This window comes from Homarus americanus, unplaced genomic scaffold (genome assembly GCF_018991925.1).
Source record: "Homarus americanus isolate GMGI-L3 unplaced genomic scaffold, GMGI_Hamer_2.0 scaffold5831, whole genome shotgun sequence".
Classification (NCBI taxonomy): Eukaryota; Metazoa; Arthropoda; class Malacostraca; order Decapoda; family Nephropidae; genus Homarus; species Homarus americanus.
Window position 1 is genome coordinate 2,551,709 of NW_024719604.1, and position 20,735 is coordinate 2,572,443.

Genomic DNA, 20,735 nt, shown 5'->3' on the forward strand with positions numbered 1-20,735 from the left:
GGTCTAACCCCCACAGCGGTGGGTACTATCTGGACCAACACAGACAAGATTAAGGTGAGTGCTGGAAGTGGTACTAAGACAGCTCGTACTAGAAGCACTGTGATAGAGAAGGTGGAAAAGATGTGGATGGAGGACCAGAATCAACACAATACCCTTGTGAGCCTTATTGTTATCCAGCATAAGGCTAGATCCTTGTTTGACGACAGGAAGGAAACAGAGGGTGAAAGATCGAATGAAGAGACCTTTACAGCCAGCCAAGGATGGTTTCAACAATTTAAGCATTGTTATAATTTTCACTGTAATGACCACGGTCATACACGTCCGTTAACGTAAAATCAGACGATTCATATTACGCTCAATAGCCCACAAAACATGTAGCTATGCCTTCTTTTGAGTCCCCCATATCATAGGGGACTTTAACTATGGCGACATCGACTGGAGAAACGAGTCCACCCCAAATGACTTAAATAACCCTGCTACTGTTTTTGTAGAAACTCTGAGAGATAATTTTCTGTTCCAACGTGTTAGAGACCCGACACATTACAGAGGGGAGCAAACACCCAAGCCACTTGACCTCATTATAACAAACGAGGAGGGTAAAGTGACCCATATGATCGATAAATATATACCCAAGACCAAACCCAGTGCCTCTAGGAATACGAGGGGATCCCTACACACGAACCATGCGGCGGTCGACAAATTTAAGAAGAAAACCCAGGAATTCATGACGTGGGTTCGGTCAAACGATGAGCAGGACAGGAAGATGTATGCAAGAGCCAGAAACCAAGCAAAGATAGAGTGTTGAAGGGCTGAAAAGGAGTTCCAGAGGCTGGTTGCAAGCAAGGTCAAGTCAAACCCAAAGGCGTTTTACCGCTATGCAAAGTTGAAATTGAAAACGCGAGTAGGAGTATCAGACCTGAGGTTTGAAGATGGTAGTTACTCAGATTCTGACCAGGACAAAGCTGAGGCATTGAACAGCTGCTTTTCCTTGGTGTTCACAAGAGAGGATGCAATTAACCTTCCTGCATTTGAGGACAAACAGTTCGACACAGCACTGACCCACATTGTGTTCACAGAAGAGGGTATTAGAAATAAACTGTCCAGGCTAAAGGTCCATAAGAGTCCCGGCCCTGACATGGTGCATCCTAGAGTGCTAAGAGAGTTACAACGAGCTTGCCGAGCCCCTGAAGATCCTGTTTTGTAAATGCCTGGATGAACAAAAGGTCCCCAGTGAATGGAAAGTAGCTTATGTGAGTCCTATCTTCAAGAAGGGCGATCATCACTCCATGAATAACTATAGACCGGTGAACCTGACCAGCATAATATGTAAAGCACTTGAGAGTATTATCAGAGATGCTGCAATGGAAGATCTACTACGAAACAACCTTGTACAGGATTGCCTTTTACTTTTACTTTTATCCTCTTCACCACTGATCGGCTTGTTAGCCGCTTGGGCGATCGGTCATGTCTCTGTTACACACTGTTGGCAAGTACTGGGCATGCACTGGCTCCTGAATGTACCTGAACCCGCTCCAGTGTTGGTCAAGTCTTGTCTTGAAAGAGCTCACGCTCGGTGCCGTCACAACACTTTCTGGTAGATTGTTCCAAGAGTTTACAACTCTCACTCCGAAAAAGTTTGCCCTCACACTTTTCTGGACTTGGGACTTCTTCAATCTTGAGCTGTGACCCCTTGTGGGGCAAGCGTCCGCCAGCTCCAAGTAAGGACTCTCGACTGAGATCCTTGCTAAGACTGAAGAAGTAGCCGTTAGAATGGAGGTGGTTGCTAAGAGGAGTTATGCTGACATATTAGCAGGGTCACGGGGGTCATGTAGAAAGTCTTCTATTCACGCTAGGACATCTTCCCGAATTCCGTACCCTTCCAGTTTGATTTTCAGCCTTTTGTGGGGTACACTGTCGAAAGCCATGGCAAAATCTAGGTAAATATTGTCGATATTACCTCAACGTTCCAGAATATGGGTCCAAATATCCAATACCTTGAGCCAACACGGTTTTATGCCGGGGAGCTCCTGTGACCCCACAAGGGGTCACAGCTCAAGATTGAAGAAGCCGCCAGTCCAGGAAACTGTGAGGGCAAACTTTCTTGGAGTGAGGGTTGTGAACTCTTGAAACACTCTGCCAGAAAGTGTTGTGACGGCACCGAGTGTGAGCTCTTTCAAGACAAGACTTGACCAACACTGGATCGGGTTCAGGTACATTCAGGAGCCGGTGCACACCCAGTACTTGCCAACAGTGTGTAACAGAGACGTGACCGATCGCCCAAGCGGCTAACGAGCCGATCAGTGGTGAAGAGGATAACAGTATTTGACGCTAGTTCATTTCTCCGTCCTTGCTATTTTATTCTGGTTACCGCCAGACGATTTTATATAGCTTAGGGTAACCTCTCGCAGCCAAAGGGTTAAAACTTATCTCAATTAATGCAACATCAGTATCCATAGATCTGTAATAAACAGTAATTACAACTTTAGAATGATTAAACTTCCAGTAACAAAACAAACTCAACACAAATAAACATAAGATAAGAGAAACTAAAAACAATATAATCTAGAGCAATTAACTAACTGAGTATAATAGATCAAACAACATAATTATAAACAGACGCAATTAAAGTGTCATTTGTTAAACTAGGAGGCGGGAACCTTGACCTGTTGACAGTTGTTCTTTATTATTATTCAAGATCATGAGTGACAAGTTAGGGAAACGTGTCAAGGATCTTATAGAAAGAGAAAACTGGAGAGAACTGGAAGATTTAGTGTTAAATACTGAAGATGAATGGGTGTTAGAAGTAAGTCTTGATCAACTAATATTACAGATTTATTACCAATACGTTTTGACAGACACCTCTTCCCCCCCCCCCCCATGGTATTTTGTGTGATTCATTCTATATTTGACCATAATTTCCGTCGTAAATGAGTCGTGTTTGAGTTATTTGATGAACCCAAAATTGCTCTAACCCAATTGGGAGTGAAACTGCTATAGTACCATCAAGTCTGGGGGTCTGACTAATGTAGCCGCAATGAAGTCAAATAATGGTCCTAGATGAATAAATCACTGCCAATCACTTCTCGACTAGTATTTGGTGTCATGAAGTCACAAAAAATTGGTAAACTTAATTTAATCTGAGTTAATAGATCGAGTGGATGCGCCTAACCTAACCTAACACAACACAGCTCAGATTAAATTAAGTTTATCAATTTTTTGTGACTTTCTGACACCAAATAATAATCGAGAAGTGATTGGCAGTGATTTATTCATGTAGGACCATTATTTGACTTCATTGCGGCTACATTTGGGTAATTAGTCAGACCGAAGTTTGGTGTTATTGTAGTAATGGGCCCAAATTAATTTATTAACTAAAAACACGTTTTTTGCAAATTTCAGGGTGAATTTGCATTGTCACACCGTTCTGTTAGAAAGTAAAAAATATATTTTTCTCGTGTATTTGTGAGTGTTTAGACCGAATATGACCTTCATTTCTGGCGGAAATTAGCCGTTTTTTTTTTCCGAAGTTTTTTCGTTGGACGTTTTCCGAAAAGAAAATCATGACAAAACACACCAAAAAACACTAGAAAAACAAAAACAAAACCTAACCTAACCTAACTGACTCTCACCAAAACCTAACCTAACCTAACTGACTCTCACCAAAACCTAACCTAACCTAACTGACTCTCACCATATGATTGAATCGCCTATTTCTTACCTTATAGGCCTGGTTCTTGTTCGTTGTTGCATTCTGGGATTCTTACCCAACGCCACATATGTTGGTCTTTGCGACATTTACATTCAGTCTTGCTCTTAGTACACTTTACCGAGGTTGGAAGAACACCATGCGATCGAAAAAATGCTATAGTTTCTACGTTTTTTTCCCAAAAACTCGCAATCAGCTCCATATACTTTAAGTGACACCCATCGCAGACTTCCATGGTCGGAACTGAACTTGAATTTCAAAATATGAGCGACCCAAAATAAAACTCGAATTCGATTGGGCCAAATATACTGCGAATTAAACCCAAAATCATTTTAATTGGTTCCAAAAGCAAAAACGCTTTTGATTGGCTGCGTGACGTGTACAGGAACACATGCGCGTGATGATTTATGAAGGAGACACGCAGTGTTGGAGGTGAGGCAGGCGATAATGGCTGGAGGTTAATGGAAGAAAATATAGAAAATTTTGGATATCCTATCTCCGTTATTATACATTTCCGCCGGTAATGTAATGGATGAAAATTATCTTATAATTAGATGTCTTATTCGAATATAATAGATTAGTGGTAGGAATGAACGGTGTGTAAACGCAATAATACCAATTTCAGACTATTCTAAGACACTTCTTTTATGGCATTTATATATGCCCCCCTGGCATATATAAATACTGTAGTTAAACTCCTAAGATTCCCCGGATGACTGAAACTAAAAATAATACCCATATTTGAGTTATGGCTCATACTTCCTTCAGTATTAATACCCCACAGTGGACAGGGCTTTGAACAAGAAGGAAAATACTGTATGGAGTTGAAACTCATAAAACAGTGCAGCAGTGTTGCAAATATTAACCTAACCTAAAAACCAAACCAAACCAACCTAATCTACCAAATCTAATCTAATTAATAAACTTATTACTGTAGTGACATGAAAGGAACCAAAGAGTGACCTCTTTCATGAAATAGTAAAGAATAGTTCTGTGGGTAATGGTGGAGCAGATGGCTAACACCAGAGGCAGTTGTTCAATTTTGTTAATTTTTTCCCAGATGTTCTCTAAGTAAGTAATAAAGATGATACAACAATGCACATAACCTAATAGAAACTGACCTAACCAACCAAACCTACCTGGCCTTGCTTAGCTTCTTAACTGGTGTCATGGCCTATCTCTTACCTCAGTCCAAAATATCCACGCTGCTCTTCTGCACATGTGTGGAAAACAGGGAACGATGGAGCAGATGGTTAGCATCTTTGGATGATATACCGAGTAATAAAATCTAAATGACAACATTGTAGTATTTTTTCTTATGAGGCAATCCTTTGATCATAAATTACTTGTTAGTGGGCAGGGCATGGAAGAAGAGGGAAATAATGGGGTATAAACATTGCAAACACTGATCATGTGGCAGTAATTTCGAGTCTCTATGTGCTTTATAGGCAAAGAAATAAATTATTTACCATAATTATGGAGTGATCGAATCACCCGTGGGAACCATGATTTGGTTCACATCATTTGCTACACGAGAGCGTCTGTGGTCTTTGTTTACATGTCAATTAACGATGACAATCTCATCGGGCATGTTTATTACGATTCATATTGGATTGAATTTGTAAACAATTTTCTACAGATGTTATTTGGATGATACAGTAAACCCTCGTTTAGCTGACCTATATGGGGGATGTGGTGGGTCGGAAAAGCGGGTTAGTCGGATAATCTAGGCACTGTACTGTACCAAAAATACTTTACTGCACATAAGATAAACCTTGAGTTAGGTAATAATCATATGTGAGAGTACAGGGTACAAATATATGTAACTACAGGTAGTACACCATTTCCCCCATGAAAATGATAAATGTACAATAATTTTAAAAAATTTGGTACGAAGGCGCTCAGCGCTGTGTAAGCGACCAGTGTGGGTGCCGTATTTGTTTGTTGATGCTCTTCCAACATTCACTTAAAATCCAATAATAAATTTAATTGAGCCCTAGAACAATGAGTGTTAAACATGCATTATGCACCACTATTTGTACGTTCCAAATAGTTTCATCACAATGGAATGTGCTCCATGCAATTAATTTGTTAATATAAATATAAATATAAAAATATTTATATAAAATATAAAAATAATAATTATAATTTGCAGTTTATTGAAAAAGTCGGCAGCTCGAAGGCTGAAAATATACATTGGACAAAAATGATTTATTACATACAAAGACATGGGGTGGGTGGGTCATTTAACAAAAGCTTTCATTACTGAAAGGCGAAGGAACATGAACTGAACATACAAATTATTATAGTTTACAGTTGATGGCCCGGGCCTGGACTGGTCATGGAGACACCAGGTGGTGAGGTGTTCACGTGGTGTAGTAACTCGTCCTCGGGTGTTGATATGGAGGACCTCACGTGGTCATGGAGACACTGGGTGGTGTGGTGTTGTGTTCACGTGGTGTAGTAACTCGTCCTCGGGTGCTGATATGAAGGACCTCACGTGGTCATGGGGACACCGGGTGGTGTGGGGTGGTGTCACAGCACCCCACCCTGCTGTTGTTCCCATGGTGGACTGATTAGCACCTCCTTGTCAGAAGATGGCGGGCAGTTCCCAGAGGTGCTTATCCCACTGATGGGTCACGGCTCTCACTGGTACTGTCTAGTGCTGAATTCACTGGCCCAAACACTGTTCATAATTGTTCAACACTGGTCCCACTTCTTTCTGAAACGAAATTGTCACTTTTGATTATGTTGATATCCCGGTGGTGAGGATGGGTCGGGGTGAGGGACCTTGGGAATGGGGCGAACATTGGCCAAGGGGGGCCGCAGCAGGAGCAGCACCTGAATAGGTCTCGACCTTGCGGTGGTCAAGGATGTAGTGTGATTATTCCAGTGTTCACACTGTAAATCCGTGCTTCATGTTAATAATTTAGTTAATACAGTTGGCCCTTCACATACGCGGGTTTAGCATACACGGATTCGCAAATATGCGGATTGCCCCTCCGGAGGAATATTCTGTACATTGATGTAATTGAAGTTCATTCAAATCGCGCGCCATTCAAATCGCGTGCGGCACCGAACACTGGACGCCGCCTGCTCCCGCTACCTCACGCGCACACACGCATAGCGCGTCATCACCCCACCCCTGCGCTCCCTCACTCAGTCAGTCTCGCTGTAACCACGCTTGTGTTGACATCAGCATTGTAGGTCGACCCTGATTTTTTTACCAAAAAATCGTTAATTTATGATATTCCTTGTTTATAGGTCGACCCAAGTTTTTGAGGGTATTGGAACAACAAAGCCTTCAGTAAAAACACTCTACGTTCTATAAACTGAGGCTCGCCGTGCCTGAAACATGGAGTGCCGAAGGCAAATTGTTTACCATTTATTATTACGACACTTTACACTGAATCGCAGGTAGTTTCAACAAAAATATTGTATATTTCCATTCAAGTATTTAATCAAGTCAATTAGGAGGGAATATTATTGTAATACAACAGTTTTTTAACTGAAAACCAGTACTGTACATTAATGAACAACAATTTTTATCTCTTGACCAAAATAGGATGCGAGGATTCAAACACAAAATAATCACAACAGTCCTGTCCAGATATAAAGAAGCAAAACAAAAGTTGCAAAACCTCAGTGAGAGGAGGGACTGAGCCAGCCAACCAGCGCAGGGGGTGTGTGCTGGTAATGTTTGAGCCAAGTCTCAAACAGCTCACTCCTCCCACCTTAAAAATGCCAGAAGTCACTTGGAATTACATATGGGATTCTTGTAAGACACTGATTAATTTGAATAGCAACATGCTCTAATTTGCACTAGACACAACAATTTTAGTACTGTAATGAAATTAGTACAGTACATGTACACTCCAGCTTTGCACTAAGGTCATTTATTTCTTTTAGTACGGTGTGTGCATGTAAATGGATGAAAATAAATGAAGAAATTTATGTAAATCTACCCAAAAATACAGTTGAAAACTTTATATTGTATTATAAAATGTACTACACAGTATTGTACAATAATGTACTACATTTTTATCTCTAGCAAAATATACGACGTTTATATTCAAATTATTGGCTGTCTCGCAAGGATTCCAGCAATGCAAATTATAATCTCTAACTTTAGTCTGAGATATTATATAAAATAAACACCTTAAAGAATAAAGTTATCACCAACCTTTTGTCTGGGAACACAAGGAGGGAGGTAGCTAGCGAGCATGGGGGGGGTGAGTTGACAGAATGTGGTGTTTGTTTATTTATTTAAGGTAAGATGTGACAGTTGGAGCTGAAGGCCTGCGTGTTTATCATTACTTAAGAGTGACTAAGCTCTTCTCATAATTTGCCACCCAAACGACCTGGGTGAATATAACTTACATTGGAGGGATTCTTGTAAGAAAGTATTTATTTGAATACCTGTATAAACAAGCTATATTTGCAATAGACATAACAATTTTAGTACCGTAATCATTTAGTACATGTACAATACAGGTTTGCACTTAGGTCCATTGTTACTGTACAATATTGACTAAATTCACAAGATAATGTATGCCTGGCAGCACAATCTTTAAGAATACGCGATGCATACGTGACTGTGCCCGCTCTAGGGCCATTTAGGTTCGCTAGTACACGATAAACGCTTAGCAATGTGTTGCTCTATTTCTTTTCATTGTATTCCAAAAATATTTTTTCTGATTTCCGTAAGGCATATGTTACATCCAGGGTTATCTGCTTGAGGAGCATCATGGTACAACGTTAATGTCGTTGCACGAAGTGTATCAGGTACGAAAATTTGCATAGCAATTTACCTGAGCTGTCTGTTTGGAGCGATGGAGTATGTCCTGTCGTAGTTCAAATTGACTGAACGGAAGAGGTAACTTTGGAAGATTAGCCTCCTCCTCTTCCCTTCCCCGACTCTAGAGCAAAAATGACTGCGGACCACAGTGGATCCAGGCGTTGTTCATCCCATCATTGTGAGAGAGTGAACGGAGATACAGACGTCACTGGTGCTATGTTTCTGGACAAAGCGTCGGTGACCACAGTCGCTCCTCCCGGTAAATACTTGAACACGGGGACGAATTCTTAATTTTTTTATTATTTATTATTTTGTTTTTGTTTTTACAGGGATAAGCCCACACGGGCACAGGTCATCGACTCACAATGGGGCCTGGGGTGGCGAAAAAATAAGAAAAGAAAGAAATTAAAAATAGAAAAGGAAAAGGTTATATTAATCTACCAAAGACTTATAATATTGTTAAGTATAATAGTGTGTAATAATAAGGAAACACCACTACACTCATCCCCCCACCATTAACCTCTCCCCCCCCTCCCCCCAACGGAATTAACATACGAATACAAAGGCGGAGAAAGTTTTCATAATCTTTGGTAAAAACAGAATCATGACAATAGTATTACCATCTTACTTTGTTTAGTTCCTTCGTTTTATTATCCCTGAAGATCGCAGTAACTTGAAGTTGCGTAAATCCTGAGGAGTGCGTATGACTTTAATGGCCTCGTCATAATCAAATTCTGTTTACACTTGGCAACCTCCTTTGCCCACTCGTCAACCCCACATTCTCATCCTGCCTTTTTTCTATAGGGCCTTGGGGGGGGGGGGGTACGCTCCTGACCTCTGCAATCTGCATTATGTGGTGCTCCACCACCACCACTAGGCTCCCCAACATCACCAAGTAGTTCATCATCAACATTCTCATGCACATCACCTGCACCATCACCAGTAGCACTTGTATCACCAGAATCAACACCAAAATCACTATCACCAAGCATGGCTGGGGTGTCCACGTGAGCACTGGCGTCACTAAACACGCTCAGGAATAATGGGCTCCTGAACCCACACCAGAAGGCCTGACCTCACTCGAGTCTTGCTCTAACATTGGACAGATATTGCAGAGCACTTCTCTCACACCCGTGGAACACAAATAATGTCAATGTTTAATAATAGGGACGGAAAGATAAATACTGATAGGCAAATGAGTTTTTTATTATTATTTCATTTGGGGGGGTGCAAGATGAGTGCTGTTTTTGGTGATCATTAACTTGTTTTACAGTATTAGCCAACAATTAAAAAAAAATGCAGAAAAACACGAATATTGTTGGTTTGAAGCTCAAACATCTGTACATCATGGGAAGTATTCTCATTCAACTACAGGTAGTTCTGCTATAACGCGATAATTGTGTTCTTGTAAAATATCATGTTATAGAAAATCGCGTAATAGAAATAACAGGGCTTATGGAGAAAATAGGGCTAGGTGCAGATTACTCGAAATCGAAAAAATTTAGTAGTTAGCCTAACACAAAGGATAGCACAGTCTAAATAAATGTTACATTCATATCTAATAATGAAATCATACAGTAAATGTAAAACTTTACTTGATGGGGGAGAAGGGTGATTTTGAGGTTGATAAAATCGAGCTTCTCTTCAAGTGTTATATCCTTTCTTTTACGATCATCACCGGGAATTCTATCACCAGAACGCTTCTTGTTGATATTCTTCTTTACTCTATTCACAGTTAATACCACAAAATTGGAGAAATAGTAAGCAAAAATCGTGTTATAGCAAACAAGCGTTCGCGTTATACAAATATCGTTCCTAATTCATAAATCGCGTTAGAGCAAATTCGCGTTATCAAAACACGCGTTATAGCAGAACTCACTGTAGCTATAAAATAATAATTATTCACAATACTAACTTCTAGTTTTCACAGTTCGCTAGGAGAAGAATTGAGCTGCACAATAAGAAAAAACCCTCTAGCTTAAATAACAACAAAGTTTTGGTTGTTTGAACTTCAAAAAACTTTAAACGCATTTTTCTCAGCTTTTTTAATTCGGCTCAGTTGATGCAGATCACTTCCCGGGGATGAGAGATTTCCAGGTAACCAGACGACTTTCTCAAACCCGAAAAAATTCCTTATCCCCAGAACCTTTTCCGGTTACTGGGAGAAGTTTCCGAGTGTCTAGACTAGATCTCTTGCACAGACGCACACTAGCCCACTTACCCTGAACATTTCTGGGTGCTGGGGATGTTTTTCCTTGAGTCTAAACTACAGTCAGTCCTCGACTTACGATGGGGTAAGGGACCGACGACCAGGTCGTAAATCGATTTGGTCGTAAGTCGAAAATGCGAAAATAATACATAGAAAATCTAAAATGGGTGTCTCTTTTTCTTCTCAGCACCACGAGAACTCTCACTTTTATGCTTGTCAGCCATTTTAAAGGGAATTACAAACTAAAATTTTGTCAGTACACAGCGTGATCACTAACGTCGGGACTCGAAAATACTTAATTTTTAAAATATTTTATACGACTGCGGTGGTCGTATGTACAGGTGGTCGTAAGTCGAGTAGGTCGTAAGCCGAGGAGTACCTGTACTGGAATCTGTAAATACAGTTCTAATTAAGTTAGAAACTTAATTTCTTTACTATAATACAGGTAGTCCAGAATACTTTATCAAAAAGTTTGGTTAAATAAATATATTTAACAAAACAAAAGCTCCATATGATAGTGGCGTGAACAGAACTGTTACCTTTATCTTCACCACTCATCGGCTCGTTAGTCGCTTGGGCGGTCAGTCACGTCTCTGTTACACACTTGACTCAATTGACTGTAATACATAACTCATCATGTCTTAACACTTGTGATGAAGGTTGGGTGGGAGATTATTGAGTCACGTTACTAACCTGACCAAGTGTTGGGTGGAGGATTAGTGGGCCTTATGACCTGAATATGTCTTGAATGACTTTATTTTTGACCTATGAGGTATATACATAGTACTATACTGTACTGTATTGTATATGAAGGGTACAGGTATTAATAGACACAGATTATTACAGTAATGTATCTGTACCAATTAATGAAAAACTAATAAATATTATATCATGACTGAGTCAGTACTTTAGACAAACAGTGAGGCAACCCAATGGATCCTTCAACCTTTTCCTAGTCACAACAAATGGAGGAGAGATTAATGCTTATAAAATGCCATTGACTTGACTTACGAGAATATAACTTGCATTGCTAGAGTTCTTGTAAGATAGTGATTAATTTGAGTACGGTACAGTAGAAGTCCAAAAATCAGGACTGCTTGGGGATTGGGTCGGTCCGGATTTTCGGATTTTCTGGATTCTCAGGCAGTACTTTTAAAATTCAAATTTAAGGAGGAATAAAGAAGAGATGAACAGGTACATTTTGATAGTTTATTCATTAGCAAATATAGTATGCCTCATTTATCAAAACAAGCAGTTTTAAAGAAAAAGTTGTGAATTCTAGAATTTTATTCTTTGCCTTTGTTATATCATAAATTGTAGACTTTCCAATGTTGTATGTTTCCATTAGAACAGTATTGCTCACACCACATTCTAGTTTCTTAATTATTTCAAGTTTGTCACTCATTTCAACGTGTTCTTTCTCTTCACACAACGAAGTTTATCTACTATAGGAGCCATTATTATGGGCTTGTACAGTACTCTGTAAATGGAAACAGTAGGACTCAAAATTACATACGTTGTCACAGTTTAATTGCTCGTTTTAAAGTGGCGACCGCATGGTCGCTTGTTGTTGCTGTGCAGCTGTGGCGCTCATGCATGCACATATACTGTACACACAAAAGCCAGCTAAATAAAAAAAAAAAGTGAGTTTTCGAAAAGTCCAGATTTCTGGCATCCGGATTTTTGGACTTTTACTGTATAATCATCCCTTATTTTGTAACACACACACACACAGAAATTACCAGTAGTGTTCTTTATATTCCAGTTTTAAGATGTTCTTTATACTTTAGCCACAATCCCTTCACTACTGGATGCCACATTTAATATTCTAATGGCTAATAACAGACAATTTTTTCAGCTCTTGAGTGATTAAGATTCTGTGATGTTTTTTTGACTGACAATCACAATTATTTATGTTTTTAATAACAAATATTACCAAGATTATTAATTTATTATTGTCATTACAATACTGTGCTGTTTTAATATTTTTTATTGGTTTGCAGTATTATTGTTATGTTAAATTGTAACACCTCTCCCAGAAGGATTGCTTTTATGAGCTTATTTCTCCTTTTTTCCAGATTCTTGCACGTAGAATACATGGGCCAGAAGGTCCACAGTGGCTGAGAGGTCTTCTCTCTGCTCTTTCATGTGATACCAGAGAAAGTACTAATCTTAGACAAAAGGTAAGGTATATATATATATATATATATATATATATATATATATATATATATATATATATATATATGCTGATAACCACAAGGAAAGAAGAAAACACGAAGTTCCCAAGCGCTTTCGTGTAATTCACATCTTCAGGGGTGAGTACAGACTGGAGAGAGTAATACAAATCAAGGTGTATATATACAGAGGAGGGTGAGACCAGGTCCACAATGGTCAGGTATTAGGTAATGACCCTACTTATCTTTAAATAGCACACAACGGTTGGTGGTCAGGTCAGATGGTCAAGTGACCCGGCCTTCTCTGGTGCTGTACTCACCCTGAAGCTGTGAGCCTGGCACTTAGAGGCTTTCGTGTTTTTCTTTCCCAATGGTCAGCTGCTCTCTCTATATATATATATATATATATATATATATATATATATATATATATATATATATATATATATATATATATATATATATATATATATATTTCATGTAAATCCACAATGAAACGTGGATAAGATAAATCTAGTCATCTGCGAGGAAAATGGAGACGGATGTCTTGAATAAAGGCGAAAGCTAAGGTACTCCGTTGTCTCCATTTTCCATTAATGATTCTAAACATATATATATATATATATATATATATATATATATATATATATATATATATACCTACTCTACCTATACTTTCTACATATATATATATATATATATATATACACACAGTGAAATTGTCTGCTATAGCGAGCCGGATCCTACTATGAATATTCCTATAACAAACAGTTTTACCTATAAAATTGAGAATGCTATAACGAACGAAACTCCTACAACGAACATTATTTATTTAATTTTTTTTTTACTAATTTATTGTTTTTTTATTACAAGTATTAATGATATTCTTTATTTCAGGGGTTTAGATGCATATTTATGCACTTTTTTACAAATTTTACAATTTTATATTGTATTTTTCAGTGTTAAGTGGTTGTATTTGGGGGCCTGGAACGGATTAATCCTATAACGAACGAATGCTATTACGAACAAGGTTCTAGAACCAATTAGATTCATTATAGCATACCCCACTGTATATATATATATATATATATATATATATATATATATATATATATATATATATATATATATATATATATATATATATATACTCTGCTGCTATATATATATATATACTATATATATATATATATATATATATATATATATATATATATATATATATATATATATATATATATATATATATATATATATATATATATATATATATATATATATATATATATATATATATATATATATATATATATATATATATATATATATATATATATATATATATATATATCGCCTGCTGCTGCCTGCTCTTATATATATATATATATATACCTGATATTACCCGCTTAGCAGCTTTTCATAGCGTTTTCGCCTCTGTGATTGCCTTGCCAAAAGCTCACTTAGCAGCGGATTTTTTCCACAGCTGCTTCGGTGAGTGTCTAGCTCGGATACTATTTTAGATTTTGACCACGCGCCACCCGCCCGCCAGCCCTCTGCCTGCCTGCCTGCCTCTCCTCCTCCTCCCTCCGGCAGGCAAGCGGCCAGGTTGCGCAGTGTGTGTCTTTGTTGCGTTATCACTGGCGTCATATGGCGTCTCGGACTGTGATTATTATGCAGCCCTACCCCCTCTGCTGCTAGCTGTAATTGGCTTAAAGTATTATGGCGTGACTACCCGGGAGGAGGGAGGGAGGAGGCAGCGCTTGACCTAGCAGCAGTTTCATCCCTCAAGGCCACGCCGTGTTAGCAGCGCATCCATTGTTCAGTAAAATGGCTTCCGCGGTCACCACCCCAGAGAGAAACCTTTCCTTACCTGGACCCATGACACTAAACCAAAGAAGACCCGGCGTTCATTAAGCTACGAGCTGATACCAAATTGTTCAAGATTTGGAGAAAGGAAAGGCAGCCAAGTTGATCTCGCTGCGCCAGCATGGCGTCAACGAATCTACGATTCGTACAATAAAGAAGGATGCAGCCCCATAAAGGGAATCTTTCAGAGCTCTAAAGTCTGCAGGTGCTTCCAGCCAGGTATTGCCAGAACGGTGCTAGCAAAGTGGAAAACTTTGCTGGTGAGTTATTTGGTGCGTCAGGCGCTGACGCAACATGGCGGTGGACACGCTCAGTGCAGAGATGCATGCGTGAGCTATCTTGCCTTCCAGTGACAAACTAAGTGCAAGAGCCCAAACCCTTCAATGCTTCCATGGTTGGCTGCATAGGTTTAAGAGGAGGAACAAGGTCACCAACATCAGCATTGTTGGTGAGGAAGCGAAGTGCTGACCGTGCGGCGGCTAGAGATTTTCCTCCGTTTTACGTGAGATTATGGAGGAAGGACAGTACACTGGCGACCAGGTGTTTAACATGGACGAATCTGGTCTTTCTGGAAAAAGTTACCTTCAAAGACAGCCGTTGTCAGTCTGCGAGCAAGGTAAAGGGGCGGAAGATGCAGAAGAGCATCACCGTCCTGTTTATTTTACACCACCAATGCCTCCGGTACCTGTAAACCAAAGTTATCGGTGATTCACAAAGCCACATAGCTTACATGCGCCTACAAGAATAGTTATGAACAAGCTTAATGTCCTGGCTAACTTCCTTACGTAAAGGCGTGGATGTCCTCTTCTCTGTCCTCTTCTTGTTTGACAACTTTTTGTTCCTGACGTGCAGAAATTCTGCGAGCAACAAGAATGTTCATTCAACATTTTGTTGCTCCTTGACAACACCTGGACACTCGCCCCTACTAATGGATCGTCACCCCAACGTAAAAGTGTCTTCCTTCCTCCCAACACCACGTCATTAATCAGCCCATGGACCAGGAGTTAATCTCGCGTTAAAGCTGCATTACTTCGACAAAGAAATTCAAGCTCCTAGAGCGACTCTACCAACACCAAGGATGAGTTGCGTAAGCTGGGTGACACCGACAGCGAGTAAAAGCAGCGAGGACAAGGGAACAAGAGGCGGCGACTCAAGAACTTCTCGTCAAACAATTTTTGGAAGAAGTTTAACGTCAAACAAGCTGTAGACTTCTTGGTGGAGCATGGGATCTGTCTATTGCTACTGATTAAATCACGCGCATGGAGACATGTGTTGCATAGCATACCAGGTGAGAGGAGGAGTGAACCTGTAACTGGTCAGGTTCAGACTGTTGCAGTAGCAGTGGACCTTGCCAGAGAAGCTGCGCTCAATGTGTAGCTGAAGGCTTCTCGAGACCACCAACGAGACATCATGGAGGTGATCAAGAGATCTGAAGTGACTGCCGACGAGATGTTGGAAGAACCCGCCAGTGAAGAGGAGGAAGAAGGTGCGTCCTTCTCCGAGAAGACCTAGTTTAAGTCATAGTGATATTAAGTGTGTCATAGAGTTAACAGAAAAAAAATTAAGACCATCGTTTCCCGCGACACTGTGATGAAGCATGCGACGTCTTCCATAACCGACTGGTGCAGGCTATGAGCCGTACATCACGGTGTATCATGAAAACATCAAAGCCAGCCCGTCAGCAAAGCATAACCGGAGTTCTTAGCCATAACCCACCACAGCCAGCCCAAGGCAGTGATAGTGATAGTGAAGGTGATTTTGAGGGATTTGTCAGAAGCCATGACAACTGTAAGTGACAGTGATATTGATTCACCCCTATGTGGTGATTCACCTAGTAATGGTGATTCACCTGAGGGCAATAATCTGCCTCTGCCTCGAACCAGCCTCCATCCCGTATGCCGGCCATCTCTCTTCTACTACCGTGAGTGTTCCTTAAAACTTTTCGTTTTAACCTATTCTTTTATTTTTCCTATGTTAACCTTTATCTTTCCTAACCTAACCTCTTCTATATTACTTGTTTTTTCCATGCCACCATAAAGTTAAGATAGAATTTTTACTACTAACATAGTTATTTGTCGTCCAAAAGTGGGTTTGGGGGGTCGGACTGGGTTCTATTGGAATTAATCCCATATGTTCTGTTATTCACTTAGCAGCGGTTTTCCTTAGCAGCAGGACCCTCTGGGTTCAATTGACCGCGTTAAGTGGGGTACTAACTGTATGCTTATGTATATATATATATATATATATATATATATATATATATATATATATATATATATATATATATATATATATATATATATAACTATATATATATATATATATATATATATATATATATATATATACATACAGTTATGCCACTGTCAATTGAACTGAAAATATGAACCAAAATAATCGCGTGGCTGCAACATAAGTTAATTCCAATAAGCCGACCCGACCCCCAAACCTCACTGAGCACCTATGTTGTAGTAAAAACTTCTTATCTTAGTACATGATAATTTTATACACAATTAATACTTAAGAGAAATAGAGAAATACAGTCGCCAAGTTAATGTCCATTCAAATAATGGACTCAACTCCCTCCCCCCCACCCCCCACCAACCGTCCCAAGGAGATGTGTGGGAAAACCACTAAATTTTAATAAATAATATCTCAAACTAAAGTTAGGATAATACAACTGACATTGCTGGATTCCTTGTAAGACCAGGAATATTTTGAATATAAATGTCATATATTTTGCACAAAAGATAACATAGTTACCTAGAGAAAAATTTTTATCTAAAAATTGTATGTTTAATGCAAAATATATGATGTTTATATTCAAAATGATCACCAAATTATAAGAATTCCAGCAATGTAAATTATATTCTGACTGGGTAATTTGTATGAATTTTATGAGCTAAAACAAATATCTTCAGTTAATAAAAAAAAAAATAATCTTCACAACACTATCTGTCAATCAAAGTACCCCACCTTGCCCTCCCCCCCCTCTTCCAACCGCGCGGTCAGTCCCAACCCTCCCCCCCATCCCCCACCAATCCTCCCTTCCAGAGTTTTTAACATTTAGTATTAAATAATACCTCAGATTAAAGTTAGGATAATATAATTGACATTGCTGGATTCCTTGTAAGACCAGGAATATTTTGAATATAAATGTCATATATTTTGCACAAAAGATAACATAGTTAATTTGAGAAAAATTTTTATCTAAAATTTGTATGTCTAATGCAAAAATATGATGTTTATATTCAAAATGATCATCAAATTATAAGAATTCCAGCAATGTAAATTATATTCAGACCGGGTAATTTGTATGAATTTTATGAGCTAAAACAAATATCTTCAGTTAATAAAAAAAAAAATAATTCTTCACAGGGTAACAGATGGTCAGTCGGTCCCTCCCTCCCCCCCACCCCCCACCAACCGTCCCAAGGAGATGTGTGGGATAACCACTAAATTTTAATAAATATTACCTCAAACTAAAGTTAGGATAATATAATTGACATTGCTGGATTCCTTGTAAGACCAGGAATATTTTGAATATAAATGTCATATATTTTGCACAAAAGATAACATAGTTACCTAGAGAAAAATTTTTATCTAAAAATTGTATGTTTAATGCAAAGTATATGATGTTTATATTCAAAATGATCACCAAATTATATAAAATTCCAGCAATATAGAATTATTCTACCTTGATACATTTACTGTAATTTATGAGCTAAACAGGCAGTCAGGCAGGGTGGTGAATTAGGGGGCAAATCTAAAATAAGCGTCTCGAACGGACACTCACGTATATTGAAAAAATCAAGTGTTAAGTGAAAGTTCAGCTCTTGACGAGGCACCGTATGATAAGGCGATTAAGTGAAACTTGAATTGAAATAGGAAACAATACTGTGTGTGTATATATATATATATATATATATATATATATATATATATATATATATATATATATATATATATATATATATATATATATATATATATATATATATATATATATATATATATATATATATATATATATATATATATATATATATATACACACACACACATACAACACACACACACACACACACACACAGTCATCGCGATTGAAAATCTCAGATACGTTCTTGGAAACGTGACGTTAACCGAAATGGACGTTGTCCGATCATCACATAAACTTTTTATTTGTACTTACGTGTATGTGGAATACTTTATACGTACATATACACTTTTACTCTTAAATCACCACTGTAATGTGATACAGGTGATTAATTTTTATCTCTTATGCAAAATACACGACGTTTATATTAAAATTATTCACTGTTTTACAAGGATTACAGCAACGTCAGCAGATGGGGGAGAGAGAGGGTGTGAGGGGGCGTAGGGGGAGGGGAGGTAGTACGTTTGACAGTTGGCACAGGCCCAGGTCTGACGCCTGTATATTTATCAGTTCTTAAGTGACTAAGCTTCTCTCTTATAAAAAGCCAGTGAAATGACCTGGGTGAATATAATTAACATAGCTGGGAATCTTGTAACATACTGATTAATTTGAATATAAACATGCTATAATTTGCACTAGACAGAACAATTTTAGTACTGTAATCAAATTAGTACATGTGCACTCCAGCTTTGCACAAAAATTTATGTAAATCTACCCAAAAATACAGTTGAAAAACTTTTTATAAAATGTACTACAGTATTGTACACTAATGTACTACATTTTTTATAGCTTGAGCAAAATATATGACGCTTATATTCAAATTAATCTCTATCTTTAAGGATTTCCAGCAATGCAATTATATTATCTAACTTTAGTCTGAGATATTATATAAAATAAACATAAAATCACCAATCTTTACATCTTTTGAACACGAGGTGGGAAGAGGTGAGGTGAAAATATGTAAAGAATGTCTGGCGTTTGTTTGTTTATATATTTGAGATGAGATTTGACAGCTGGCGCTGAAGGCCTGCCTGCGTGTTTATTTATCATTACTTAAGAGTGACTAAGCTTTTCTCATAATTTTTCACCCAAACGACCTGGGTGAATATAACTTACATTGGAGGGATTCTTGTAAGATAGTAATTTATTTGAATGGTTTTTTTTTCAATTTAAATTTTAATTGTTTATTCCTTGATAGAGGAAGCGGGATCCTTGTGCTGTCACTTGGTACCCCTGTACCATAACACTCCAGTGGGATATTCAGCACATTCCTTAACAATGAACCTGACAATAATACAATGGTGGGATCTCATGTACAGTAATACCCCGATTTACGCTCTCAATTGAACCCGCGGAGGTCAGCGTAAAACGAGAAACGTGTAAATGGAATAACAGAACATATGGCGCTTTTGAGAAGCAAATGACCATCTATTATTATTATTATCATTATCATTATCATCATCACAGTATTATTGTTATTATAATTATTATTAATGTTATTATTAACATCTCATCTTTCTTTTTCAGATTTATGAAAATGTATTGAAACAAGTGCGGAATGAAGCAAGCGGAAATGAGAGAGCTGCCGGGGAGTTAATAGGAGTCTTAATGATACACGTAGATAGCTTCCCGACTAATGCTGTTGTGGCCTTGATTGATCTGTATGTTGATTACATCGAGAATGGGGCGCCTCTCCAGGGCAGGTGTGTTGTGCATGTTTTTATTAACGGTAATAAGGAGATTTAATGGTATACTGTACTATATTTTGTATAGCATACGACTACAAGGGCCTGTAATTTGTTATGGTATGTTTGTGTCTCACTTTCTTCCTTAATCTGCTGTTTTTGTCACTTGACAGTGCATGCTTTCCTGCACTCCACTTCAGTCGACATTTTATGTTTATGCTCCACGATTTAAACTCTGGGTGGCTTAACCTGAGAACTGCGGTAGAGTGATTCATCGATCAACGCCCCAGTGTGCAAAAAGACATGTACAGGGGTTCCCTGGGTTAAGAACAAGTTCCATTCCTGAGGACGTTCTTA

At 38.4% G+C, this 20,735-nt stretch overlaps 1 protein-coding gene across 1 annotated transcript in view; it reads left to right on the plus strand.

Moving 5' to 3' along the window:
• The first annotated feature begins 2,540 nt into the window (after positions 1-2,540).
• LOC121860163 (Fanconi anemia group I protein-like) overlaps positions 2,541-20,735 on the plus strand; it is a 75,071-nt gene continuing 56,876 nt past the window's right edge. The window contains exons 1-3 of the mRNA XM_042357220.1: positions 2,541-2,803; positions 12,792-12,896; positions 20,221-20,396. Coding sequence (XP_042213154.1) covers positions 2,699-2,803; positions 12,792-12,896; positions 20,221-20,396 — 386 coding nt within the window. The 5' untranslated portion in view covers positions 2,541-2,698. The remainder of the gene's footprint in view (positions 2,804-12,791; positions 12,897-20,220; positions 20,397-20,735) is intronic.